The 24,510-nt window shown below is 45.7% G+C and overlaps 1 protein-coding gene across 2 annotated transcripts in view; it reads right to left on the bottom strand.

Moving 5' to 3' along the window:
• arhgef2a (Rho guanine nucleotide exchange factor (GEF) 2a) overlaps window positions 1–8,521 on the bottom strand; it is an 85,033-nt gene extending 76,512 nt beyond the window's left edge. For both annotated transcript variants that reach the window (XM_084379026.1, XM_084379027.1), the window contains exon 1: window positions 8,278–8,521. In XM_084379026.1, coding sequence (XP_084235152.1) covers window positions 8,278–8,340 — 63 coding nt within the window. In that variant the 5' untranslated portion in view covers window positions 8,341–8,521. The remainder of the gene's footprint in view (window positions 1–8,277) is intronic.
• Between the last annotated feature and the right edge of the window lie 15,989 nt (window positions 8,522–24,510).

Below are 24,510 nucleotides of genomic sequence, written 5' to 3'. Positions count from 1 at the left end.
ACGCGAGCTCATGAGCATTGATCACCTGGGGCTTCTGTACGTTATCACGTCGTTAGCGCCTGACGCCTGTTTACACTCTTTCACAGAAAAACAATGGCGGAGCAAAAGGCTGCGAGTGCGGAAGGAGAACTATACACGCCGGAAAATTTAAGGAGTAATGTGTGGCGCTTCTTTGGTTTCCTGAAACAAGGAAAAATAATGAGAAAGGACAAAGTTATTTGTAAAATATGTAAGACTAAACTTATCGACCACTCCACGACCAGCAACTTGAGAGCCCACCTGTCAACACTTTTCTGTCTATTGATTGATACACTGCCCTCTGGTGGACAGAACATAGAACAACAGAAAAACGACTTTCTTTTGATACTAATATAGGTCTTACTGGAGGCATTTAATGATCAAAATATTATCAATAAATATTCGAATATATTCGAATATTAATATTAATAAACAAACGAAGTTCGAATATGATTTTTTGGGCAAATGTCAAAGCCCTAGTGCTGCATCACTCCTTCCTTAGTTTGTGTTTTTGTAATGGTCTAGCCTTTAATAAATTATTTTTGTTGTAACTCATCCCAGCCTTGTGCCTCTTTGTCTTGCGTTTGAGCCTCTATTTCTGAACCGGGACAGTATGATCCGTTTTGCGGTGGAGTTCCGGACGCTGGCTGCGGAGAGCACTTGGAATGATGGCGCTCTCCAGAGAGCCTTCTATAAGGGCCTGAGTGAAGCTCTTAAGGACGAGATAGCTACTCGTGATGACCCCTCAAACCTAGACCACCTCATCTCACTCTCTATCACGATTGACAACCGGCTCCAGGAGAGAAGGCGAGAACGGAGCACCCGATCTGCACCTGCGTCCACCAGAACCCCTAGTTTCCTGGGACCCAGGATTCGGCCGGACCCCCGACCAGAGCCTCCACCCGAGTCGATGCAGAGTGGTCATGCCCACCTCACCAAGTCAGAGGAACAACAACGCCGCTCAGAGAACCTGTGCATTTATTTATTGTGAACGCCCTGGCCACTACATTGCCTCCTGCCCTGCCCGTCCACCAAAAGGCCCAGCTCACCAGTGACTGGGGGGCTACTGGTGAGCCGTACCGCTACTTTGTCCCCTCAATGCCTCCAAGTGGCAGTAACCCTGTGTTGGCAGCCTCAGTCCATCCCTCTACAAGCCTTGGTGGATTCTGGGTCTGAGGAGAATTTTCTGGACAGTCACCTAGCATCCCAACTCGGCATCCCCACAGAAACCCTTGACGCGCCCCTGGAGGCTCGTGTCTTGAATGGACTTCACCTGGCCCAGGTCCGCCTTAGAACTGTTCCCCACATTGATTGGCAGCAAAAGGAGATTTGTTACTGGAGCTGGGAATGCCACCAACACTGCCTGAAATCCGCCCTGACCCCTGAGAACCGAGCCAGCAACCATGCCCCGCCATCCGAACCCCTCAACCTAGACCTCATCCCCTCTGTTTATCACGATCTGACCCCAGTTTTTAACAAGGATCAAGCCCTGTCTCTGCCCCCACACCGACCCTACGACTGTGCTATAGACCTACTTCCTGGAGCCACACTACCCCACAGCAGACTGTACAACTTGTCTAGACCTGAACAGGCCACCATGGAGTCCTACATCTGGGACTCCCTGGCAGCTGGAATCATCTGCCCATCTTCATCTCCCGTTGGAGCTGGATTCTTTTTCGTCTCCAAAAAAGATAAATCCCTCCATCCCTGCATAGATTTCCGTGGCCTCAATGACATTACCATTAAAAATACCTACTCCCTACCCTTAATCAACTGCACTTTCACCCCTCTGCATGGAGCCTCCTTCTTCTCCAAACTGGATCTCAGAAATGCCTACCACCTCATCAGAATCCGGGAGGGCGACGAGTGGAAAACCGCCTTCAACACCCCTCTGGGACTCTTGAAATACCTGGTCATGCCCTTTGGCCTCACTAACGCTCTTGCAGTCTTCCAGAACCTCATCAATGACATCTTGAGAGACATGCTTAACTGGTTTGTCTTTGTTTACCTGGATGACATTCTAATCTACTCCCGAACCCTTGAGAACACATCAGTCACGTCCGCCAGGTCCTCGAACATCTCCTCCAGAACCGCCTCTTCGTCAAAGCTAAGAAATGTGAGTTCCATGCTTCCACCGTGGCCTTCCTGGGATACATCATCTCGTCTGGGGAGGTCAAAATGGACCCACTGAAAGTAGAGGCAGTGACAGAGTGGCCCCGTCCCGAAGACCGGAAACAGCTTCAGCGCTTCCTTGGATTCGCTAACATCTACCACCGATTCATCGGAAACTACAGTACAGTGGCAACCCCCTTGACCGCCCTCACCTCCACCACCAAGACCTACTGTTGGACCCTGGACCAAGCCTTTTCTGAGCTGAAGCAACGTTTTGTTTCAGCACCTATCCTGACCCAGCCGGATCCAGAGAGACAGTTCATCCTGGAGCTGGATGCCTCGGACACTGGAGTTGGAGCTGTCCTGTCCCAGCAGGCCGCCTCGGACCAAAAATTACACCCCTGTGCCTTCTTTTCATGACGTCTTACCCCCACCGAAAGAAACTATGATTTGGGAGATCGTGAGCTGTTCGCCGTCAAGCTCGCTCTGGAAGAATGGCGGCATTTGTTAGAGGGCTCCTAGCAGCCTTTCATTGTGTGGACAGACCACAAAAACCAGTACATCCGATCTGCCAGGAGGTTAAATTCCCGTCAGGCCCGCTGGTCCCTCTTCTTCTGTCGTTTCAACTTCACCATCACCTATCGTCCTGGATCCAGGAACACCAAACCGGATGCCCTTTCTCGCCGGTTCTCCGGAGAAGAGTCCCCTCTGGACCCGGAACCCATCTTACCTCAGACCTGCATTGTGGCCTCCGTCACTTGGGAGGTTGAACAGCAACCCGACCCAGGAGGAGGTCCACCGAACCGACTGTTTGTTCCCGAATCCACCCGCTCTCAGGTTCTTCAGTGGGGGCATTCATCCAAGTTTGCCTGCCATCCTGGATCTGCCCGCACCTTGGAGATCCTCCGTCAACGGTTCTGGTGGCCCATCATGGAGACTGACACCCGAGAGTTCATCCTGGCCTGTTCCGTCTGTGCCCGCAAGACATCCAATCAGCCCAGTTCTGGATTCCTGCGAGATTCCCATTCCCGCAGCCAACTTCTCTGGGTTGAGTATGCATACAATTCATTGTCTAACTCTTCTTCTGGACTGTCCCCCTTCCAGTGTGTCCTTGGATACCAGCCACCCCTGTTTCCTGCCTCCGAGGAGGAAATCGCCATTCCCTCAGTTCAGAGCTTCATCAAGAGGTGTGAATGGACTTGGAGGAAGGTTTGGGTCGCCCTCTGCCGGGCCTCTCTGAAGATGGAGCAGCAGGCCAACCGTCGCCACCCTTGTCTCCCTTTTATCCTCTCTCCCTTTTTCTGTCTCTTCTCCCTCTCTCTGGCAGGCTGGAGCATGCGGGTGCAGAGCGGACAGGTGCAGCCACTCATCAATCAGCTGATTGATCTGTGCGGTGGGGAGGGCAGTGACTTCACTCATTCACCTGCCACCATAAGAACCAGACGCTCTCCACAACCCGACACCGGGCCATAACAAAACTAACATTTCCCCCTCCCGCCTGCACTCCTGGACTTGGCTGGTCTCCCGTTTCCTCCGCCGAGGCTTCACCCTGCTCTCCGGATCCACACACCCGCTCTCCCCTGGAAAGCTACACCTGTCCGCTGCCATCTCCACCCGGCCGCACTGCATCATCTCTGCCTGCCTGCCTTCCCCTTCCAGCCCCACATGCAGACACAGCCAAGCCGCTCTCTCTCGTCTTGTATGGTAGCAATGATATCCCATTCCTGTTTAGTTCATTTGTATATATTTTGTTGTATTTTGTTATACTTGTTTCTTTAGCTGTATCCTGATTTCCTGTTTGTAGTGATAGCTCTGGTTTGCACCGAGTCTGTTTTAGTTTCTTACTTTTCTTTTGGTTTGTGCGGGTTTGAGTTATTCCCCGCCATTTGGGTGCCGTGTCACTCCTTCCTTAGTTTGTGTTTTTGTAACGGTGTAGCCTTTAATAAATTATTTTTGTTGTAACTCATCCCAGTCTTGTGCCTCTTTGTCTTGCGTTTGAGCCTCTATTTCTGAACCGTGACATTTCGTTGAGAAAACTTGGGGATATAAGTGTTACTAATAGCCTACCAATTAATAGAAAGAGAAGTCTCCCCACAATTTGGGCCTGTTTTCTTCATAACTTTCTGTCATAGCGTCGCCAACACTGCACAGTTCAGAACTTATCTAATCCGGCACATTTAGGCACAGGCACACACACTCATGATTTGATTAAATCAACGTTTGATTAAAGATTAAAGCCAGGGTTAGAAAGTTATTCTGAAAGCATTTTTGTTTACTTTGTAGAAAAAACATCTCGACAGCCATCAATACATAAGATTGACAAAAGTTACTTTGATGAAAGTACATCTACTACTAAAATAATTGTTCTTATTGTGGTGTGTTTTTCTGTGTCATGTTTCTTTGAATATTAATGTTTAATAAAAATGTATTATTGTTGTTATTTCATTGACTGTTCCACTTTGAGGAAAGCTGTCAGTGGCTATGAGGATGGAAATGGCCCATTAACCCAGATTAATTCCTAACAGAGCAGCAGAGCACCCTGGGTAATTCAAGTTTAGCCTTCCTGGCCGACATATTACTGACAATGCCGCACATAATGGACACCAAGAGATGAATAAAAGCCAGGAATACCAATCCACTACAGAATGTATTTTATGCATTGCACTGTTGCACTTTCATCCTCGAAAGGCTCAGTATTCACAAGCAAGGATGGGGCGAGTTTCAACACTTTACTGTATTGAGGATATTATATTGGCATAGGAACACTTAGTAAAACTGTTGTGTGTGTGTGTATGTTGGTGTATCTCGAATCAACTTTTATGTTGTTTCAGTTTAGCTCTCTATTAGATTAGGTAGAAATGTGATATGTGATTTGATAAACCTACTCATATACATTTTGTCTAATCTTTTACTAAATTGGTACACATTCATACATCCATTAACATTCATGACTCTTTAACATCTTTAATTCTATGACATCTAAATGACAAAAGCATGTATCAACTCTAAGCAGTCAGGGAAAAACTGATGACATTTGACTTAAAATGATAGTTGGGGTCTTTTGATGTGGGGTTGTATGTCGTACTTATCCCTAGTCAGTGTATAACCTGAAGTAGATGACCGTCAGTGTTCCCCCTGTGTGGAGAAGCAGCACGTAGCACCAACGGGGACAGGTAAGTTGTGTGACCCTCTTGGATGCGCATCTTGCAATTGAAAATACTTTACATCTGCATTGCTTTCAGTCAACTTTCTTTATTTTAGAAATAACACAGTATTAAAGAAATAATCGCATAAAATGAAATATAAATACAATATAAATGAGGTATTGCACGAAATATAATATCAAAGAAATCAGTGCAGATTTACAAATATAATATAAATAAGACTATTGCACAAAAAACTATAATACAGAAACCTCAGTGCAATATGCATAATGCAGACATCTGTTAAGGGACCACATGATTTACTCTAACAATGGAAAGTCCACTGAGATTTTTTGTCCCATAGAAGATCTCAGGTAGGTTTTAATGAGCTTGAACCTAGTTGTGCTGACATGGAGGGGACACTAGAAGCTGATGCTGCATCGCTGGGCTCTTCTGAGGTGCCAGGGACAGGAGCACTTGCTGCTGCATTGCTGGAAGGTGCTGGGATGGAGGTGGCAGCAGGTGGCAGAGGATCTGCAGGCATAGGAACAAAATTTTTCAAAAGTATATCTGAGGAGAGAAGAGGAATAAAATGTGACCACTGGTTGTGACATTATATTAATGAATAAAGCTGCTGATGGTGAAATGGGTACCTAAGCCACATTATAGCCAGTGGTGGGATAAGTATTCAGATCTTTACTTAAGTAAAAATACCAAAGTATTAGTAGCAAAATGCAGTTAAGTATTAAAGTAAAATAACTGGTTTGGCCAGTATTTGTAGCTTACTTAGTAAATGTAGCTTACTTAGTTACTTTCCACCACTATAACCTTAAACATTCTAAACACAACAATACCTGCATGCTTGAACAAACATGTATTCAATGAACAATTGCAAGGGTTTGAAACTACTAATTACAAAACGTGATGGAAATTGGAGAGCATTTTAATTGACTAAGCAGGGCTAACATTGGCTAACTTGACTGAGATGTCAACAAAAAGGTCTGCCTGGTTTCTTGAGGCAGACAGTGAATGGTTTGTGCATCACACTTAAAGGATAACTACCGTGTTTTACAACCTGGACCTTATTTCTAGCAAAATATATGATCATTTACTCACCCAGATAACTTTGGTGTCATTTGGCGTCGTTCGGACGAAATTAGATCCAGTGTAGCGGCGATATATCAATATAATGCGAGTGACGGGGCACCGAAGCGCAGCCTTTATGGGCATTATCTGCCACGAAACTAGTTCATTTCACCAATATTTTGTTATGATACGCTAGTGCTATTCCCCTCTGAGTCCGGGCTCGTCTATTGTCAACATCCGGGGTCTGTAGGTTGACCTACTACCTCTGACCTGGTGGATGTCATCTCTGAGCTGCGCGCGCACCCGCGACAGCCCGGCTTGTTTACCTGTAGCTGCTACTACTAGTTTGACCCCGGATGTTGATAACAGACGAGCCCGGACTCAGAGGGGAATAGCACTAGCGTATCATGACAAAATATTGGTGAAATGAACTAGTTTCGTGGCAGATAATGCGTTATATAGAGGCTGTGTGTCGCTGCCCCGTCACTCGCATTATATGGATATATCGGCGCTACACCGGATCTAATTTCGTCCGAATGACTTCAAATGACACCAAAGTTATCTGGGTGAGTAAATGATCATATATTTTGCTAGAAATAAGGTCCAGGTTGTAAAAAACGGTAGTTATCCTTTAAAAGGAAAGGTGTATTTCTCAAAATTATTTTTCTAGGTTATTCCCAAAACACCTTAATAGTCTTTCCAACACGCCCTAATGAATACAAGGTGGAGTAACTGATGATAACTCTAGCTTTTTATTAAATTAGCTAACGTTACTACCTTCTAAGTAAGCTAGTAACACTATACTCAAACAGTAACTACATGCATCCATCACATTACCTCCTTCTTTCCCATTTTTCATTCTCTTCTCTTCTTCTTTTTCTTCCCTGGGCACCAGAGGGATCTGGTCTGTTTGACATGATTGTTGATCAGCTGTTGTACATGTCACGTTTCAGTCACAGGTAACCACCAGTGTGTTGACGGTGCTGGGTAAGTCTAATTAAGAGAGGTGTGATGCACTGTTTGATGCTGCAAGAAACTTAGTAAATAGGAACAGCAAATGTGTCAGGTTGGCCGTGGCCCCCCCCCTGGCCCCCTCCTGGTGGTGCCATTGGAGCAAGTGATGGGATGTCACAGCTTAGGGTCCTAATATGATGTCAGTAGGAGTCACTGAAACCAATGACAGGAGATGTGCAGCTGATGGCTCACAAGTAATGTAAATAGAGTGACCTTTGTCCCCATCTATTTTGTGCAACCCTCTTGGATGCGCATCTTGCAATTGAAAATACTTTACATCTGCAATTGTAGCCTGCTGCAAAAGCCTCAGTGCATCCATCCTTGGGTGCTTTGTATATTTATTTATACACATTTTTGAGGCCTACAACATTCTAAGAAAGCAGTAACATCACTTACACCCACTACCATTTCTATGGCAACAGTTGCTATAGTCAAATATCCAGTGAGCAGCACACTCTGTACAAGCAAACATACATCAGCATCACCACCTACATTCACAAATATATAAAGACATCTCCTGTATATCTACATTAGAACTGATGTGGACTGATGTAACTATATCAGGGCCCATGGCCTGAGAGGCCTGTGCCCCAGCACCAAAGAGGAAATGTTTCATGACTGAAGGTACAAAAACAGGGAGTGACTAACATATATGAGAGGAGGAAGTGACAAAGACAAAGAAACAAAGAAAAAAAAATAACGTCTTAGTAGTAATCTCTACTTTTCTGCAATAGTATTGTATAGTCAGTAGGTTAACACTTTCCTTTAATCTATTAAGTCACAAAATTGTACGTAAAAGTGGTAGTTGTTTCCTATTTAAAAACGGTGTGGTTGTCAGAAGCGGAAGCCAGTGCCGGGTGTTATGTCTCTGTCAGTCTCAATCATGAGCATAGTGCCAACTCACCCGCAGGTTGATCTCCCTCATCCTCTCTTGCCGCAGCTTCGACAGATTGGCAACTCTGGACATTGTGACAGCTGTACTTTCTCACAATGACAGATTCAAACGGCAGTCAGCTAGTTATAAATTAAAATATCCAATATTAACGTTTGTACACTTCTCTGTGGAGCCCTCGGATCCCTACCGAAGAGGAAAAAACTGAAAAATATTTCCTCACCGGCCAACTGCAATGTGCTTCTGCTTCTAGTGAAGTGGCTGTTCCTGTGAGAAATCTGACTTCTGAATCATCACCGCCCCCTCACACACACACACACACACACACACACACACACACGCACACACACACACACACACACACACACACACACACACACAGCATTCAGCTGTCTGTGAATGCTTGGTATAGACTATTATTTGCTCTTGCTACATCCCAATATGAAACCATTTACTAAATGCCCACATTTAAGAGTAGCTATTCACAGAGACCAGTGAGAAGAAGAAAACATTGAAAGATGTGTATTATCTTGTCATATTATCAAAACATTCCTAGCACATTTATGTTTGAGAGCATGGGTCTGATGTACTGTAACAATAACAGAATCTCAAACTGAAACACAAGCATCCAAGCGTATGTAGCTCCTATATTTGATAGGAGAGAAGCTTATTTATGAAACATATCTTCCCTGACAAGTGAGTGGGTTTTATGTTGTTGTACAGTCAAAATATTAGGGGTAATGCACCTAGATCTAGTGTCAGGTCATCACTATGCAGATTCATTGGAGCTGCTGTACAAGCTATTCACAGGGGATGTTTGGAAAGAAGAAAATTATGAGTCTTTATTCTGATTCTTCAGGAAGTGCCAAAGGGGCTTGTTCAACATTACCAGAAAGCTCATCCTTTCTATGGTCTAAACCTGTGTTGCCACTGGTTACCACTTGGCTACTGAGATTAGACACCTCAACTGCTTGTGTGTGTGTAAGCATGCCTTTGTTTGTGTGGACTTCCCTTGTGATAAGGGAAGAGGACCGCAGTGTGGCAAGAAATATTTCGACACAGTGCCAAGCGTAGACTTGACACACACTGTCAAAAATGAAACAGATGCACATATTCACAATGAGTGCATTCACAAGTCATGCTGACTTTGGTAATCCTCTGACTTTTCATCTAGCACCATCACAAGGTCAAAATTGCAGTTTGTCTGCTCAATATCCATATGGTAACCATGTCATTGTGATGCCATTATATGTATTGAGTACAACACTCTGCTACTGGATATTGGACTTCCTCACAAACAGATCCAGGAGGGTTCAGATTGGCAGTCACACCTCCTATACGTTAGAGACCCAAGGGCTGTGTGCTAAGCCCCCTCCTGTTCACACTGTACACCCATGACTGCACTCCCAGACATCAGGAGAACTCAACAATGATGAGAGTTCATATCGGGAGGAAATCAACAATCTTGCAGAGTGGTGCACAGAGAACAATCAATGGTTGCACTAATCAATGAGTACACTAATAAGATGTTATCAGCTGTACCTTTTGTCAAATTAGACAATAATATGGTCTTTATTAGACAGTTAACATATACAGTTGTATGCTTAGTAATCTAATAAAAATGTAATAAGCCATCATTTGCATCAAATTAGGCAGAAATTTGAATTCTTTATTCTTTATTAGACAGTAAACATATATAAGACACTGGTTTATTTATTTAGTTTTTGTTTTTAATTGGTTCAACAGTTAACATTCCTCTATTCCTTTCCTCCCTCCCTCCAAGAAATACTGAAATAAACCTAAAAGAAAGTGCTTGAAATTGAAAAAGTTTGACAGTCTGTTTCTTACTTCTTGTGTTACTTTATAAAACAAACAAACAAACAAAAAAAACACCCCCCTCAAGGTCCATGTGTGCACATGCATGGTTGACTGTCTACTTCAGAGCTGCTTCACAACTGACTGCAGAGGCCTCAGTGTCTCAGAGGCTGGTGGCTAATCAGTTGCAGTTTAATTTGTGTATACTTTGTTTGTTAGGATAATCTTTTAAATTTTACTTTTTAACTCCCTGAAATGTGTGGCCACACACTACTGACTTAATTGTAGGGCATAACAGTATCTCCACATGCAGCACTGACCCACCATCAACACCCAACTAATCTGTGTAATTTTTCATAACTCTATTCTTATTAGAAATGTTTTTGCTGAATGTACCTCAGAGTACATGCGTCAGTGTATGATGTTTATATTTAAACTGGGGTTGCAGAGAGAACCGTTCTAAATGAAGTTTACAAATACATCTTACAAGTGATTCAGAGAGGTGAACTGTTATTAACCACTGCGATACAGGTAAGTCACTCCTTTTTTCTATTTCAGTCAGGACCACTTTGTCAAAATAATCTTTACTTACTTGCACAAGTTTCATTTGGCGGTATGGTACTGTTCTGGGACCCCCTGCTCTTCCACGCGCTTGCGTGGAAAGCCTGAGGCAGGAAGAGCACACCTTTCTGCCCTTCACGAGCCATCATGAACGGCATAAGCAGGGAGCGCAGCAGCAAAGAAAAACCCAGACAGAGCAGAGCAACCAACAAGATACAATGGTAAGATTATAATAGATGACAGGAGGCGCTGGGTTGGAGGTGGGTTGCAAAAAGCCAGCAGAGGAAGCAGCAAGTGAGGTCGGGCTAGAGCAGTTTAAATAGTGCGCTCTGAATGCAATTTCCCAATAGGAAGCGGGCACGGGGAGTCAGCTGAGCCATCAGCTGATCTGCTCCGTGTTGACAGCTACGCTGTTGATGCCGATTTAGAGCTTGACGTCGTAACCTGCCAGAACTAACGCTACGCTTGATTTCAGTCAGGACTACTTTGTCAAAATAATCTTTATTTACTTGCACAAGTTTCATTTGGCGGTATGGTACTGTTCTGGGACTGAAGGTGATTTATCCAGAGGTCCAATCATGAACCTTTCCTGACTTCTTTCTCCAGTAAAGTGTCTACTATTTCAGGCTCTTTCAGAGCAGACTGCAGATTATTACATGTATGAGACACTTTAGGCAACCACAACAGACCAGCCATGAACCCTTGAACCAGTCCAGTTAACAAATAATTGACAAAGCAACGGTTTGGATGCTTCCTTAAAGCCTTCCCCAGCTCAGCCACGTTGACTGGGGTTGAAGGTTTTATTTTCTCTTTTCCTTCCTCAGGAGGCGAGTACGTCTGGGGCACACTGACTTTGGATGCCCGTCCCCGCAATAGCTGCAAGCATGGATATATTTACAGTTGACAAATCTGCATACATTTTCATTGAAATTATGGCACATTGGAGTCCAAAAAGGTGTCACCTTATTCTCATCGGTTTTTGGGCCTGCTGGCGGGTGGACTATAGCCACAGCTTTGGGACACATGTTGGATGAGTGCGAGAAAGAACAGCAAATGGAGCAAGAAAGAGCTTGGCGGCCAGTGCAGTGTCTGCTGATTAGAGCCAGGTCAACCACAGACCAATCCAGCCTTTGGTTGAACCTCTGAATGAACATAGCAGCCCTGGCAGAGAATGATTTGTGGTATTCGTAGAACAGAGTTCCACCGTATGACATGGCAAGATCGGCAATGATGGAAAGATAAGTGTCCAGTTCAGCTCGACGGGATGGATAGACTTCACAGATTACATCTCTGTATACACCAAAAGCAACAGTGAATTCTTGCAAAGACTCAACAGTGAGTCTTTGCAAGTCTAGGATCACTATCTTTTAACATCACAGACACATCACCACAATCTACCACACGCTTATCACTGACATCTGAGCACAGCAGGATTTTGACTAGATTGATATCGTTACCTGCGAGGATCTGGCTTCTCAGATTGCAGGAGATGGCAGCAGCAGGAGGGTAGAATGGGACACCGGTGGAGATTGGGACTGCACTTCCCAGAGTTCTGCGCGGGATTGAGATGCCGTCGAGGGGTGTCGGAGTGACGTCATCAGCCCGCGTCGAGGAGGAAGCAGTCGGTTTCCGGGATGTAAACACGGCAGCCTTGAGAGGAGAGCTGGAAGATGACGCGGTCGCGGCCTCTAATGTCTGGATCCTGGAGTTTGTTGCGCCCGAGTTGACTGCAGCAGGACACCGTTCAGAGAGAGTTGACAAAAAACACACTCGAGACAAAGTATTGAGTTAGCCTTTTTTGCAAAAAAGGGAGAACACAGTCCAATGTGAGCCCCACGACTCACTCCTGCAACTGTCTGATAAAAGTTCTGCTCTCCTCTGCTCTCAGGCTTGTTTTATTCTCTTGCTTTGGCGGTTACATGTTTGCAAAACACATACATATAAGGATACATACATCTGTTCAGCTTGTTTTTGGCACCCCTTTAACACCCCACCACTGTCTTAACGGTCGAATTACACAGCCCCCACCCCGTGTCTGTTTTGAGACGAGAAACAGAAAATGTGTCAGTCACCTCTTTCCTGTTCAGCAATATGCAGGGGAGTGTGGCCTTGAGCTGAATACATCCTGTTCAGACACACTGAACTATAGTTGCATGTTTTAGCTGTATAAGGCATAATAGTTAGAGCAGTGTCTTTTAGCTGTATAAGGCATAATAGTTAGAGCAGTGTCTTTCCACAATTCCCCCTTTTGGACTCTAACAGAGTCCAACACAAAAATATGATAGACATTTACCGTAACATCTCATCGATCGGTTAGTCAATTATATTTAGTAGAATAGCACCTTTGTAGGGGGAGTTCACAATAATGCCACAAAATAAGAGTCACAACAATAAACGAGAAAAACACTATGTATACGGTTTCATGAACTGTTAGCATGATAGGTAAGCCATTAGCGTGGTGTGTATAGGATGCATGTTTTTAATGTATGACTATGGTTTTGCCAAGGTTATGCTCTACAGTCGTGTGCTACCAGTGATGAATAACCATACAATGGCCCAAAGAAATGATCCTGTGACGATTAACCAACAAATTACGAATATGTGCAAGCATGCGTCTGTCATAGCTCTTATCCACTCGTCTAGGTGTTAACTGTCGGCCTTAAATATGCATTTAACACATCTGGTCGTTCTTTGCCCGCGTTTCCTCGTGGTGGTAGCTTGGCACGCTACGTGTAGGAGAGGAGCGCTATTTCACCTCCTCCCAGCTGGATGTCTTCTACCCATGTAGGTAGTTTGGCACACTACGTGTAGGAGAGGAGCGCTATTTCACCTCCTCCCTGCTGGAGCTGTTCTGTCTTCGTTGAACCAGGGGTAGACTACCCTGGCCAACCACCTGATCCTCACCTGGGGATTATTCTGCCCCTTTCTTGGTGGGATCGCTCTGGGAGTCGTTCGGTTCCTGGTTTTGCTCCCGTAGATCTCTCTGTATGTCAGAGAGACTCCTTTGTGGCGCGTCAGCCGCTGCGCACTGACTCCAGTGGAACCACGTGTCCCCTTTGCCTTTCAGCCGGACCGCGTGTGATGTTCTCTCGGTCACCTGAAATGGTCCTGTCCACCTTGGTTCTGTCCACTTACGCTTTATAACTCTCAGCAGAACCCACTCGACTTCGGGTGCGGTGTTATCTGGACCTTCTGGACTCTGGCTCTGCACCTGCTTAGAAAAGGAGGAGACTAGACCTTGCAGCTCGCGGTAATATGTTTTAGTGGTCAGTTTCTGATCATCATTTTGCAGTAATGGTAACCTAGTATTTGGCCCTGGAAAAGCTCTCCCTGACTGTAGCTCGTGAGGGGTAAATCCAGTGGAGCTGTTAACAGAGCTCCTGATTGACATCAAGGCCAGTGGTAATGCATCCAACCAGCTCAATTTAGTCTGTGCACAGATTTTTGCCAATTTGCTTTTTACAGTTTGGTTCATTCTTTCCACCTTCCCCTGTGACTGGGGATGATAGACTGTTCCAAATGCATGTTTTAGTCCTAACAATGTCTCCACCTGCTGGAGATCTTTGTTTTTGAAATGGGTCCCATTATCTGATCTCACCTTTTCAGGGAACCCGTGTCTGGGGATGTACTGATTAATCAGGAACTTTACAACTGTTTGGCTGTCTTCCTTTTTCGCTGGCCATGCTTCCGGCCATCCAGTGTACACATCCACACACATCAACACATATCGATACCCTCGTACTGAGTCTATCATATCTGTGTAGTCTATGATAATCTCTTTTCCTGGTTTGGTTTCCAATGGATATCTTCCTGGTTCGAGTTTAATGGTTGATTTGGTATTGAATTTCATACACTGAGGGCATGTCTTAGTCAGATATTGTGCCATGTCTTTCATGTACGGGTGCCACCAGTGAGCAAGATTTCTCATCATCTGTGCCACCCCTACATGTCCTACGCCATGGGCTTCTTCCATGGCCGTCTGTCTTAGTCCTGGAGATAAGATCGGTCTCCCGTCTGGTCCCCTCCATAGTCCGTCTTTCTCAGTCGCCCCTCATGCTTTCCACAGTGTTTTCTCCTGTGGAGAGGCTTTGCTCTGGAGTTTAGTCAGTTCTGTCAGGTCAGTGGTAGGTTGCAGGTCTGTCTCTGAGCACATTAACACTGTTTTCCCTACATATCCGGCTGCCTGCTTCGCTGCCTGATCTGCTGCGTTGTTCCCTACTGTTATCTTATCTTTTCCTGTGCCGTGGCCTTTACACTTTATCACCGCTACCTTCTTGGGTAATAGTAAAGCCTCCGCTAATTCCTTCATCTCTGTTTCATGTTTAGTAGGTTTCGCTCCAGCTGTGAGGAACCCTACTCGCAACCACTGTCCCAACTCCACATGTACCGCCCCGACCGCATATGCCGAGTCTGTGTATATGTTTACTTCGTCTCCTTGCCCTAGCCTAAGAGCTTCAATTACTGCCACTACCTCAGCCCTCTGGGCGGATTGCGCTCCTGACAGTTTCTCTGCTTTCTTGGTTACCAGTTCTCCCTCTACTTCTTCTACTACTGCGTAGGCTGCCTTGAGCCCCTCTGTCTCATGTCTGAAGCAACAGCCGTCCGTGAATAGGTCCCTAGCCTATGCTATGGGTGTTGCTTGCAAGTCTATCCTGACTTTCTCTTCTTTTGCTACTCTATCTGAGCATGCGTGTGGTTCTCCTGATCCTATCTGGTCTGCCATGTTGATGCCCTCATGGGAGAACGTGATGTTTGGCGCTTCCAGCAGTTTGCTCATTCTTCTTTGACGCAGTGTGGTGAGTGTAAATGTTTCCGAGTTTACATATGCTACCACGCTGTGTGTTGTTAATATGGTCAATTGATGTCCCATAACGACGTGTGCGGTTTTTTGAATCAGCTTAGCTATTCCTGCTGCATGTTGTGTGCACTGTGGGTGTCGTTTCTCCATGTTATCTAACATAACACTTATGTACATCAATATTACTCTCTCTCCCTCTTTTCTCTGGAACAGAATGCCATTGACACAAGTATCTGTTCCAGAGACATCGAGAGAGAACGGAAGTCTGTAGTCTGGGGTTGCTAGTTCAGCGGCTGTGGCCAGGCTCTGTTTCAACGTAATAAACGCAGTTTCTGCCTCCTGTGTCCAGTTTAAAGTGGCTGATAGATTACGAATGCCCTGCTCCTTGATGAGTTCGCGCAGTGGTTGGGTCAGTCCTGTGTAGTTGGCTATGTATGTCCTACTGTAGCCTGTCAAACCGAGAAAAGACAGCATATCTTTTACTTTTACAGGTTTAGGGTGGTGCAGTATGGTGGATTTATGAGAAGCCGACATGCTCACCCCCTTTTGAGAGATCGTGCGTCCGAGGAAAGAAACCTGTTTTCTTGCCAATTGTAGTTTCGCTTTACTGACTTTAAAACCTGAGGTTGCCAGGTGTTCAAGAACCGATTTTGTCGCTTCTAGGCATGTGGAGGCTGACGGCGCAGCGATCAGCAAATCATCCACATACTGGATTAGTGTAGTCTCACCGGGGAGTTGGCAGGTGCTGAGAACATTTTTCAGCACCTGGTTGAACAGTCCCGGCGAGAGTGCGAACCCTTGAGGTAACCTTGTGTAACGCAGCTGTCTACCTTGAAAGGGAACCATCCCTGAGACGGGTCGAGGTTCGCCAAGGCAACATAGGGGTTAGGCACCGGTACAGTGGGAGTCGTCAATATATCGTTAATGGCTCGTAGGTCGTGAGCCATGCGGTATTTACCTGTACCTTTCTTCTCTACTGGTAAAATGGGTGTGTTCCAAGCCGAGTAAGAGTCTTCCAATACCCCACGCTCTAACAAACCTTCTATCGTGTCTGCTATACCGGCCTCCGCCTGAGCTTTATGGGGGTACTGTCTGATCCACAAAGGGGATTCTGTGTTAATTTGGAACGTTACTGGGGGGCAGTGGGTGAGACCCACATCTGTAGGCCCTTCTGCCCACAAATGTTCAGGCAGAGCTGCGATGATGTCGGACGCTAAGGGGTGATCTGTTTTTTCCCTGCCATGATCCCTAGAAATCTGTTCGTGTTCTAACAGAGCGCAATCTGTGCGAGACATCTCGATTTTATAGGTTTTGGCAGAGGTTGAATATCGAACCCCGGGTATTTGAGTATCTGCCCAATCAGTTAATGCACAAGATCGTTTAACTACCCCGCCCAGTTCTTTCGCCTGATGCTGTGGGTGGATGGCTAGCGATATGTGTGGGAACGCCTCATCTTCCATCATATACCACTCTCTTTGGTCAGGTGTCAGAATTACCCCCGCTGCCACCCCTTCTGGTGCCACATAGATGTTTTGCGTTCTGATTTCCCACAATTTACCTTCCAATTTCTCATTAAATTCATCCTGGTACCAATTGGTCTGCAGCCTGTCATAAAACAAGGTCACGTGAGGTGGGTCGGGAGGTGAGACATATGGCTCAATCTGAGAGATCCAGGGTTTCCAGTTCAGGTAAGCTGAGAGGATACCCGCTGCCTGTGGTGTCTCAGGTTGTAACAGTCCCCAGTATATGTCTGCACATGTGTCCTCCACTGGGGTCATAAGATATTGACCCCCGGTGTGTGACGCAAAACAGTTAAAGTGTTCACCATCGGGCAGCGTTATTTTTAGGCCGTCTGGACTGCAGAGGATGGACACTCCTAGCTTGATCAGCAGATCACGTCCTAGTAGGTTTACGGGGACCGTGGGTGAACAGACGAAGCGATGTGTAACGGTCTGTCCTCCGATTTGCGTTATCAGAGGCGTGGTTATTGGCAAAGTCTGTTTTTCCCCAGAGAAGCCCACTACAGTCATGGATTGATCAGATATTTTCCGATGAGGCGAACGGATCAATGTAGAGCAGGTCGCCCCAGTGTCCACCAGGAAGGGCAGTGTTTCTGATTCGACTGTTACTGACAACATTGGGTCTGCCATGTTAATGTTGTCAGAGCCTCTCTGTGGGGCGTATCATTCTTGATACTCTCCCTCCCACTGTTCCCATCCGGTAACAGGGTATTGGCCCGCTTGTTGGCCCCGTAACGGACCTGCTTCCCCTGCAGCTCCTCTGTCACTCTGATTCTGTCGTCCTTGACGACCCCGGCCCCTTGCAGCGTATTTTGCTGGACAGTCACGGACCCAGTGGCCTTGTTCCTCACAATAGTAGCACCGGCTACCCCCCAGCCCCCTTTGTGGTCCCCCACGACCTCTTCCTCCTCTCCAAGTGCCCCTGCCTCTACTGAACCCCCCAGATGACCTGTATGGCTGTGCCCCCTCAGGGTTTTGCGGTTGTGGCACCCAGGGAGGTGTTGGGTATAAGTCTGGTCCTGACTGAGCCTGTCCGGCAACCATTACTTTAGTCTCTTTTTTCTTTTTATCATTTACTTTCTGTCTAGTTTCAGCTAATTGCATTTTTAGTAATTGTGCCTGCAGCTCTTTTACCTCGTCGTCTTTACTGTCGAGACCATCCTTAACTCTAGTCAGGTGGTGTATTAAGTGTTTCTCCCAGGCAGTGGTGTCACAGCCGTCCATGTCAGGGTTACTGTCCATGGCGGATTTTACTGCGGCGGGGACTCCTTTTAGTACGGCTAATCTGTACCAGATGCTCTGTATCCCCTTATTACCCGGATGACACCCCGTATGCTTAATCCACGTATCTTTGCTTTTGTCTAAGAAATCTCTGGGACTTTGTTTGGGGTCCCATGTAAGTTTAGGAACCGCAGAGGAATTTGGCAGCGGATATTTAGCCCGCACTGCTGTGCCGATTTCTGTGGATACGCGCGTGAAAGGAGTGTTATCTGAGCGTCTATCTGTCCCTGCTTCTTCTTCCAGATTGTTCAAGTCAATTGTGCTCATTACTCTACTGGCCACCGCCCGCCAATCGCCGAGCGCAAGCTGCTGACCAGCCGTCAGTTTATCTAGCTGATCCAACCACCGGCTTCCGCCCTCCGAAATTGGGGGCAGTTTATCGACGAGCGTTTGTATGTCTCCTAGTGGGAATGGTCGATATTTCACGCTGCTACCGGATTGTATCAATGGGTATTGGCCTGGTTGTACCTGCGACCTAAATCCGGTCTGGACCCCTTCATCTGAGGAGATGGTGAGCCTAAATGGTTCTCCCCATGGTAACCCCCTTTCTGACCGAGTTTTATCGTTTTGGGAATTCAGCCACTGTAGAGCTGATTGGCAGTCATTTATCTCCTGTAGTTGCTGTAGTGTTTCGGTTATTGTGAGAGGAAATTGGCCATGGCTCGGCCCTGGACCTGACAGAGTTTTAGACCTGGTTCTAGTAGCCACTCCTCCCTTGGTGTGTTCTTCCCCTTGCATTTTTTCTATCCCCATTCCCCGTTTCCCATGTTGCTCTAGATACTTTCTCCTTTTCCTGTGCTTTCTTCCATTTACCCTTCTTGAGCCAAGCTGCCTGTTCCTCTTCTGTCTTCGCTTGCTCTTTTTCTAACTGCGCCTCCTTCTCCTTCCGCCAAAACTCTCTGTAGACTTCCTCTATTCCTCATACCTCTTCCTCTTTCTACCAACATTTTTTCTACTGCCTCCTTCATGTCTTTCATCACTTCTGCTGCCGATTTCTTGCCCTGTGTGCGTTCTGCCACCCCACTTAACACTATCAGCTGTTCAGCTATTGTTTTAAAGTCTGTTATCGGTCCCCACCCGTCGTCATCTATCTCTCTGTCAAATTCACCGTCCATTTTGGTGTTTCACTCTAAGTCGTCCGTCTAGGGTCTGTTGTGTGTACTACAATCCTTCTTATGCGTTACAAACTTATGTTTTTCATACAAAACTGTGTGTTTCCTTTATCAAAACTGCCACAAACACGGTACTGCAAATCCACACTGCACAAAAACACCTTAATCCAGAATTTTTGCAACCTACTTCAACAGTCCACAGCTTTTTGTTAACACCGTTAGGTTTCAGGCTGTGCTGCTGCTTCAGTGCATTCTACTTTCTGGCAGTCATTCACAATTTCATTCATTCGTTACCCATATGTGTGTTTTATCCTTCTTATGTTTGGAGTAGTGAATTCACAGGACTTTCTATCTCTGTTCTTGTTTCCTCCTCAGAGTCAACTCACAGTTATGATTCTGTTCTTGTCAAACGGCTCACAGTTCTTTCCTGATCTTGCAACTTTAATTCAGTCGCTCACAGGCCGTTCTGGTCTCTGCCGTTGACTCACAGTTATTTTCTAGCTTTATGTGTCGCTAGCTTTATCTAAATTCTGTCCCGCTGAGATCTATGGCACGCTGTGTCCCGAGTACTCAGCTTAGAGCAGTGAAACTAGCTTCGCTGCCTGACACCAGAATTTCATTTATCTGTAATTTGAGTTTCCGTCCACACAATGCAACTATCCTCCGTTAGGATGATCGTGATTATGTTTTCGGTCACTCAACATTCATTCACATGTGTTTTGCCTGGTCTTATTCTACTCTCCTCAGATATTTAGGGGTCCTCAAGCCCAGGGCCTCAAACCCAACTTATACCGATCCCCGTCGGGCCTCGGTTGGAGTTTGTCACACTCAGGATTGTCTTCTACTTATTTTAACACACACTTCTCAAGAAATATTCGCTATCTTTAAATACAATAAAACCTCACAGTGGTTCAGCCAACTCTCTCTGTGCAAATTTGACAAGTTACTACTAGGATTCAGGACACGCTAAAATTTAGTAATATCCAATGCAGAGCAAATTTCTGCTTACCTTTTTGTGGTCGACCCGTGTCCCTCATCCGTTCGTACCTGGTCTATCGTCCAAAGTTGTCCGCTTTTTCTTGTTCAGTCTCGACTGTGTCGTCGATCCCGGACGAGCCCCCAAAATTGTTGCGCCCGAGTTGACTGCAGCAGGACACCGTTCAGAGAGAGTTCACAAATAACACACTCGAGACAAAGTATTGAGTTAGCCTTTTTTGCAAAAAAGGGAGAACACAGTCCAATGTGAGCCCCACGACTCACTCCTGCAACTGTCTGATAAAAGTTCTGCTCTCCTCTGCTCTCAGGCTTGTTTTATTCTCTTGCTTTGGCGGTTACATGTTTGCAAAACACATACATATAAGGATACATACATCTGTTCAGCTTGTTTTTGGCACCCCTTTAACACCCCACCACTGTCTTAACGGTCGAATTACACAGCCCCCACCCCGTGTCTGTTTTGAGACGAGAAACAGAAAATGTGTCAGTCACCTCTTTCCTGTTCAGCAATATGCAGGGGAGTGTGGCCTTGAGCTGAATACATCCTGTTCAGACACACTGAACTATAGTTGCATGTTTTAGCTGTATAAGGCATAATAGTTAGAGCAGTGTCTTTTAGCTGTATAAGGCATAATAGTTAGAGCAGTGTCTTTCCACAAGTTCATGCTGGAAAGGGACGTCTGAATTGAAGACAGCGCTGCCATGATGGCGTCGTTTGCCGGAGCTGCAAAGGCGACTGCCGAAGTCGGGGCTCTTTTGGCCGGCGGGGCAGCGGCTGGCGTCGGAGCGACTGCTGAGTTCCGGGAGCTGTGTTTGCATTTTGCTGTGGCTTTCTGAGGAGCGGAGACAGGAAGCTGATCGACGCAGCGCAATTTAGGAATAAAGCGAACAGTTCCTGGTGTGACGCTCCGACTGGAGCGGTAACGTCGTTGGCAAACAGAAACTCCAACAGCTTTGGAATCGGCCAGTCATGGATCAGTGGAGCATCTGTGGCGTTACCTTTGCCTGCCAGGCGAGAGCTTCGACGGAGAGAAGGAGCCCTCTCATCGTTGTAGATGGCTTCCTCTGTTTCAAAGTTTTGCTGAGCCTCCAAGATACCGTCACTTTGCCACGGGTCGTCATCATGGACGGAGGGCGACGACATCAGGAGCAGCAGGGTGAGTAAGAACACGAACAGCGATCTTTTCTTCATACGGGAGCTTGTTTGCAAAAAGCCAGCAGAGGAAGCAGCAAGTGAGGTCGGGCTAGAGCAGTTTAAATAGTGCGCTCTGAATGCAATTTCCCAATAGGAAGCGGGCACGGGGAGTCAGCTGAGCCATCAGCTGATCTGCTCCGTGTTGACAGCTACGCTGTTGATGCCGATTTAGAGCTTGACGTCATGACCTGCCAGAACTAACGCTACGCTTGATTTGATGTAGCAGCATTTCTGAGCTCCAGTTCTCATGGAAGAGAGGAATGAATAACATTAAGATCTGCCTAGTCTTTACAGAAACCACATACTGTTTCTTCTAAATGTTATTGCAATCAGAGCTCAGAGAGGGAATCTGTATGTTCATTTGAAGTGAACCAAATTTCAGCTAAAATTCAACATCTCATTATTGAACATTAACTCTGAGAGGAAATGCACATAATTCTGATAAGACCTCAGAAAATCAGTTCATCACTGAAATGTGGAATATATAATTAATACGTGATTGTTTATGTAAGACCTAAAGCAGTGGTTTAACATGTTTTGTGTAATCTAATTAGTAGTAGGAACCACTAAATGGTAGCAAAAACAAACATACAGTATCCTTTTTCTTGTTTTTACCCATTTTGTTTCAGCTCTCGAGAGAAAAATGGCGTTTGATTAATGCATTTCATCTTGCGAGACGATCGCCTAAGAACTCGATAGCAAATATGAGTTCCTGGAAGTTCTGGGAGAGGGCTTCTTTGGAAAGGTGGTGAAATGTGGGAAAAGGGACACTGAGCAGATTGTGGCTGTGAAGATCCCTAAATTCTTTGACAAACATATCGGCGAGAAGGTGGGAAACTTTGTTGATTTTGATGTTAACATTTTTAAAAAGATATTGTATAGTCAAAGGTATAGTTAGTGCAAAAAGGCAATTCATTTCACTTAGTGCGATTAAATAATACAAATAACAGACAACACGCTCAACTTATGCTTCTGAGTGACATCAGAACCATCATCCAACAGGTATGAACACAGCACCAACAGATGGAAAGCAAAGCACTGAACACTCAGTCAGTTAGTTTCAGGCTTTGGTACATTCTTACAGACCATGTACTTTCAGTTGGCCAAGCACTTAACGCACTGAAGGAGATCGGGGTGATCCACACAGAGTCACAGTGTCACATTCGAGAACATAATGACGGTGAACCTCCAAGTACGACCCTTCAAAGTCAAGCTGATAGACTTTGGTGGGGCCATTGCCAGGTCAGAAGCCAGACAGGGCATCTGTCTGCAACAACTTTGTGTTAAATAAAGTGGATTATTTTAATTATTATACTGAAGTGAGTTAGCAGTTGATCAGTTTTATCATGAAGAAACATCTGTGTGCTTCCTCCCTGTAACATGTTGTTTCCATGTGCTCACTTTCTGAAATATGACAATATAAACAAATAAACATCCTGTGTAATGTTTCTCTTCCACATTCAGGTCCCCAGAAATTATTTTGGGCCTTCCATTTTCTGAGGCCATTGATATGTGGTCCTTGGGCTGTGTGATGCTAACGATGGTCTGCTGCGATGTCCAGTGTGTAGGAAGATCTGACCACTCAGACCCATCAGCAGCAGCATCAAATCAGTTACCTAATACAGATCCAAGCACTTAGCTAGTATCCTAGCTTTTTTGGTCAGTCAACACCACATCAAAAACTCACAGGATTTTGCCAACGAGGTGAGATAAATAACACTGGACTCAGTAGAAACAATGGTTTCTTATGATGTCACCTCACTTTTTACATGCATTCCCACTCAAGAAGCAGTTATTACGGTGAAGAAACGCCTGCTACAAGACAGCACTCTGTCCAGCAGAATCAACTTAACCCCAGACCACATTTGTGCCTTACTTGACCTCTGTCTGATAACCACTACTGGCCAACCTAGACAGAACAAGTTGTGAGCAGAGCCTTGATCAGCTTCACAGGAACTGCTCCTAGCCACTGGTACAGGTATGTGGATGACACTTGGGTCAAAATCAGAACAAGGGAAGTGGAAGCCTTCACAGAACATATAAATGCTGTGGACAATAACATCAAGTTCAGGCAGGAAGATGTCAGAGGAGTCTACCCTTCTTGGAACAGAAGCACATCAGGGGAGCACTTAAAACCTGTGGCTACCAAAACTGGACCTTTCCAAATCCAATAAAAGATCCAGAACAGACAGAGAGGAGGAGACGGAAAAAAGCAACAACATTGTCATTCCCTATATTGCATGGACATCTGAGAAACTCAGAGGATTAAAGGTACAGTTGTTAATCCTGTTCAGAAACACTTTTTGTTATACTGGGTGAAATGGTCTTCCCACCCTGAGAGTAGTCCATACATAATGTGTTCAGAAAAAGGAACGAAATAAATCAGACCTCTGTGGCAGCTGCAGGCCTGTAAAAACTCTGACCAATCCCTCCCTCTCGGTCCGAGTTGAAAGAACCAATCAGATGCCTTCATGTCTCGTCCTGCCTGCACCCCCCTCTGACCCCCTCCCTCCCTGGGCGCACTCATCACGTGTCACGTGTTGCCGGATATATTCAGCACAAACCATATGGAGTTAGCAGGAGATCCACTCCAGGTCAGAAGGTGGCGGTAATGCACACCTAACAGTTGTTTGCCAACAGCCATAAAACAACAGCAGAAGAAGAAGAGTTAGCACAGTTAGCAAGAGAACGATGGCAGAGAAAATGCAGCTAAAGTAGCACTTCCAGAAGTGATGCAGAGGTTGCTGTCTTTCTGCTGGACAGGTAATTATTTGTTTTGCTTCGGGGGGATTTGTTATTTTCATGAAATATGTAACGTTAGCCAACTTAGCTACTTTTGTAGCTTGTATTAGCCCAGTGCTAATGGCTCTCCTCTGCCCTGCTGACGGACTGTCTGATGCGCGTTCAAGTTTGTGGGGGCGGGGCTTTGGACGGAGCACCGACTGGAGGGGGAGAAGGGGGTGGAGC

This window comes from Pagrus pagrus (assembly GCF_965226575.1).
Source record: "Pagrus pagrus genome assembly, chromosome: 17".
Taxonomy (NCBI): Eukaryota; Metazoa; Chordata; class Actinopteri; order Spariformes; family Sparidae; genus Pagrus; species Pagrus pagrus.
This window is presented reverse-complemented; position numbering and strand designations above follow the sequence as displayed.